Below are 4890 nucleotides of genomic sequence, written 5' to 3' on the forward strand. Positions count from 1 at the left end.
CCCACCACCATCATTCTTCTTTCAAAATCTTTCAAAACTCTCTCAAAAGAACTCCTCTCTACTCTTCTAAATTTTCGAGATTTGTGGGAAGTTTCAAGAGGATCTTCACCTAGATCATCATCTTTGGTATGTTTTGCTTAGATCTATGATTTAGCTTTTGATCTCTTCAAATATCTCTTCTTACATCCATATATTTGTGGATTATGTTCTTAGAACCATCTAAGTTCAAGATCTACTCAAGAAAGTTTGCTAGGATCAAAAATCTTCTTCTATTTCTTCATCAAAACCGATCCGTCACCCCAAGGTGAGTTCATACCCCTCTATTTTCGGTTTTCATAAGTTTTATGGGGGAGAATACAAGTAAAATGTGTAGATCTATGTGTATATGCATGACTATGTGTGTTTTCCATGAATTATTTGTTGATTATGTGTTGATTTCTTCATTAATCTAAAAATATGTTAAGAACTTGAAGTTTATCACTTGGATCTTCATAAGAACCTTGAGAAAAGTATGTTTTATCACATATATTACATATAAACTTGTAGATCTGGGAATTATACACTTAAAATAGCAAAAATGAGTGTTGTGCTCAAAGATCTATAACCTATACTCAAAAATCAGCTTTTGACAGGAAAGTTTTAGCCCAATCTCGAACTATTTTGACCCTCTTAATGGAAATATATTTCAAAACTGTTTTACATGGATAACGTTCAGATTTATACCTTTAAAATGACTACTCTCACCTTTTCATACGATTTTTCTACAATTTTTGGCGAATTTTAAAAAACTGCCTATCATATTTGAAATAATTTCGGACCAACCTGTGAAGGTGAGTAATTTCACACTAGTTTGAGGCCCTCAAAAATTATGACAAAAATTGTGAACAAAGTAGACAAAATTTCCAAACTTCCAGAATTTACAGATCCAAATTTCGACTTACGATGATTTTTCTACAAAGTTTCCAAAAACTAGGTCGGAAAAGCCCAAAACCAGAAAAATGTGTATTTTCACAAAAATCAAGCCAAAAATGATATTTTTGACAAAAATGGGTTTAAAATGTTATTTTTACCACAAAATAGTCATCAACACAAGTTTTGAACAAAATGGAGACCAAAGTGTTATTCTTACAAAGATTGGGCCTTAATTGTAAATTTTTGGCTTATTGGGCCAAGAATGTCATTTTTACAAAAGTGGGCTTTTATGCTATTTTAGTGAATACTTGAACCGAAATCAATGATAAACTAAAAAACGGATTAATTTGAACATTTTCTAGGTTATTGGGCCTTAGTGGCCCATTTATATGTGTGATAGGTCATGTATACTATTTATATGTTTATTGGGCCTCATTGACCCATTAACATGTACGACGGACCTTGGATACTATTTGCGTGCTATTTGGGCCTGTAAATACCTTACATGTGAAATGAGCCTTAGTTGTCCTTTCACATATATTTCGGGCCCATGTTATATAATCTCATTCCAATTGGGCCTTGAAATGATTTCATGTTTAGTGATGCCTTAGTGGTTCACTTACATTGATCATTGGGCCTAGAATGAGTTTATACCTTTTTCTTCGCGTAAATTCGATTAAGGATCTAGTGAGTTTTTGTCGGTTGGCACCTATTAAGTGTACGATCGTAGCCTGTAGTTATAACCAGAGTCTCTTGGACGGAGAGCGGGGATTTGTGTATAGATCTATACGGGGATGACACCCCACACCTGAGCTGTTCGCTACAGTTAGACTAGGCCAGTCTAGGGTGACAAAAACCTTATTCTATTCCGGCGGCGTCCCAAAGACGCAAAGACAGGCGAAATTGTCATTATTTAGTATGGTTATGACGGCTCGCTTAGAGGAATTAACGTTATGAAGTTTACGGAAGACCCTTCTCTTTTACAGACAACATCGGGTTGTCTGGGAATATTCTCTATACATGCTCTTTACATTCTCTCTACATTCTCTTTACCCTTTTAGTCAAATAAACAAAAACATACATGCATTAATACATGGTCTGACACAAACATACTAAACAGTTTGCAGAAAATATCGGATTTTCTGGTGGTTTCAAAGTTATACAAATCATTTTCACAAACATGCTTATAAACTCACCAACATTATATGTTGACGTTTTTCAAAATAACTTGTATTCTTAGGAAACCGTTGAAGCAAGATGAATGAAACAAACTAATGGATATTGTGTTATATTTTGTTTCATCATACTCTTACTATTTTGGCATGTAATATTCAAATACAATACTCGATGTAAACAATGAATGTTGTTATATTACATGTGTGATGATGATGATGTTATGTTTCAATTATATTCACTGTAATGATATTTCAAGATGAAGTCACGCACAAGCCCCCGGACGTTTCCGCCGTCTGGTTCGGGGGTGTGACAAAATCCCAATACGAGCTACAAACTGAGACCATTGCCTCAAAATGCATTGGTTAGACCTTCTTACCCACCACAACAGTGTCATTACCAACATCCACAACCCTACTATCAATCCAAACCACACCCTCCGCATCATCACCAACAACCTCCTCAATCCCAACCTAGTAGCTCCGGGATGTCTTTTGAAGGCATTTTCAAGTCTCTTGCCGCTGGTACCCAACAATTCCAAAAAGTGACAAGAACTAGTATCTCTAACCTTGAAGCATAAGTAGCACATATAGTTACATCCTTGAGCAATTTGGAGTCCCGTATCAAACTACTTTCTTAAACCGAAAAGAACCCAAATGTCAATGTGGTAACCTTGAGAAATGGTAAGCAAACCGGAGAGATTAGCTCAAAGAAGAAGTCTAGGGAAGATGGGAAAGAAATATAGATCGCTCCCATTGAGGATCCAATGGTCAAGAATGATGCAGAAACCGGATTTCCAAAGAAGATTACCCCTCTAGTCACTCCAATAGCCACTCAACCACCATTTCCCTTTCGAATTGCACCTTCAAAGAAGAATGTGGAGGAGAAAGAGATCTTGGACACCTTCCGAAAGGTGGAGGTAAACATTCCATTAGTTTATGCAATCAAACAAATCCCTAGATATGCAAAAATTTTGAAAGAACTTTGCAAAAACAAAGGAAAATTGAAAGGAAATGAAAAGATTTCAGTGAACGAAAATGCATTCGTAGTTTTACAAAGAAAAAATCCACTTAAATGCAAAAACCATGGAATGTTTACGTTTCCTTGAAAAATACGGATGTTACTTTTAGTAGCGCCATGATTGAATGTGATGCTTCTATTAATTTCATTCCCTATTCAATATATGAATCGTTAAATGTTGGTCCTTCAAATGAAACCGGTGTCATAATTTTATTTGCGGATAAATCGAGTGTTTTTCCTAGAGGTGTCCTAGAAGATGTTTTGGTACAAGTAAATCAACTGGTTTTTCCGACGGACTTCTATGTGATTGATTTAGAGGAACAAGTTTCCTCTAAATCGGCTCTAATCTTGCTTGGAACTCCGTTTTTTAAAATGGCCAGGACAAAAATTGATGTGTATGCGAGAAGTTTAACAATGGAATTTGATGGTGAAACAATAAACTTTAATATTTATGATGCTATGATATATCCTAGTGACGTTTCATCTTTATATTTTGTTGATGTTGAACGACTAACCCATGAATTGTTTGAGTTGACGAATGGTGACATGTTGGAGATAATTCTAAGCAAAGGGTTAGATTGTGGGAAGCTAGTTGAGAAATTGAAGCTCTATTCTCTAGATCCGGAAGTTGAAAAGTTGGTCAACAATTTTGAAGTTAAGAAATCCACAAGATTTGATATCAATAAATTTGATTTTCCTCCAACTCATACAAACTTACCACCTTCCCTTGTTCAAGCTCCGGAGTTGGAATTGAAAGTCCTACCTCAACACTTGAAGTATGCTTATTTGGGAAAGAACGAGACTCCTCTGGTTATCATTTCTACTCACTTAACCAAATTTGAAGAATAGAAACTCCTCAAGGTGTTGATGGAACACAAAGAATCCATTGGTTGGACGATCTTGGATATCAAGGGATTGAGACCCTCCACGTGTATGCATAAGATTTTGATGGAGGATGAAAGCAAGCTGTTGGGGATCAGAAATGGCATCGACCAAGTCCTCGCACGATTGCCTGGAGTGCCGCAATAGAATGTCTGGTCCTAGAGGGTTGAATGTGATATATGGGTAAGGTTTCGCCCTTTCTAACAGCAATTGGTTTTGAATCAACCGGTAGCGCTGATGCTCAACAAGTGGTATCAGAGCTAGTGGCGAGGGTTCTATTCTCTCAGGGAGCAATTTCTGAGGGGGGTGGGGGGGATTGTTGGGGGTCAGAAATGGCATCGACCAAGTCCTCGCACGATGGCCTGGAGTGCCGCAATAGAATGTCTGGTCCTGGAGGGCTGAATGCGCTATATGGGTAAGGTTGCGCCCTTTCTAACACCAATTGGTTTTAGATCAACCGGTAGCGTTGATCCTCAACACAAGCCAAGATAGGATGTACAACGAAGATTGAATCCGCCTATGATGGAAGTTGTCAAGAAATAAATATTGAAGCTTCTTGATGAAGGGATGATCTATCTAATCTTCGATAACAAGTGGGTGAGCCCGATGCAAGTGGTACCAAAGAATATGAGAATCACAGTGGTCGAGAAAAACAAAAGGTATTATGGTCCCCACCTCTGTGCAAAGCGGATGGAGAGTTTGTATAGACTACTGAAAGCTTAATGCGAGCACGAGATAAGACCATTTCCCATTTCCTTTCATTAATCAAATGTTACAAAGGTTGTCTAGGAAATCTCATTATTGTTGTTTAGACGGGTATTCCGGTTTTCACCAAATCCTGGTGGCACCGGAAAACCAAGAAAAGAGAATCATTACATGTCCATTTGACACTTTTGTATACCG

General features: G+C 37.4%; 1 protein-coding gene across 1 annotated transcript; it reads left to right on the plus strand.

Moving 5' to 3' along the window:
- The first annotated feature begins 3222 nt into the window (after nt 1-3222).
- LOC145122211 (uncharacterized) lies at nt 3223-3954 on the plus strand. Its single transcript, XM_079057851.1, has one exon. The coding sequence runs from the start codon at nt 3223-3225 to the stop codon at nt 3952-3954; it is 732 nt and encodes a 243-aa protein (XP_078913977.1).
- Nucleotides 3955-4890: the final 936 nt, after the last annotated feature.

This window comes from Lactuca virosa, chromosome 6 (genome assembly GCF_052849685.1).
Source record: "Lactuca virosa cultivar CGN04683 chromosome 6, Lactuca_virosa_CGN04683_v6, whole genome shotgun sequence".
NCBI classification, from domain to species: Eukaryota; Viridiplantae; Streptophyta; class Magnoliopsida; order Asterales; family Asteraceae; genus Lactuca; species Lactuca virosa.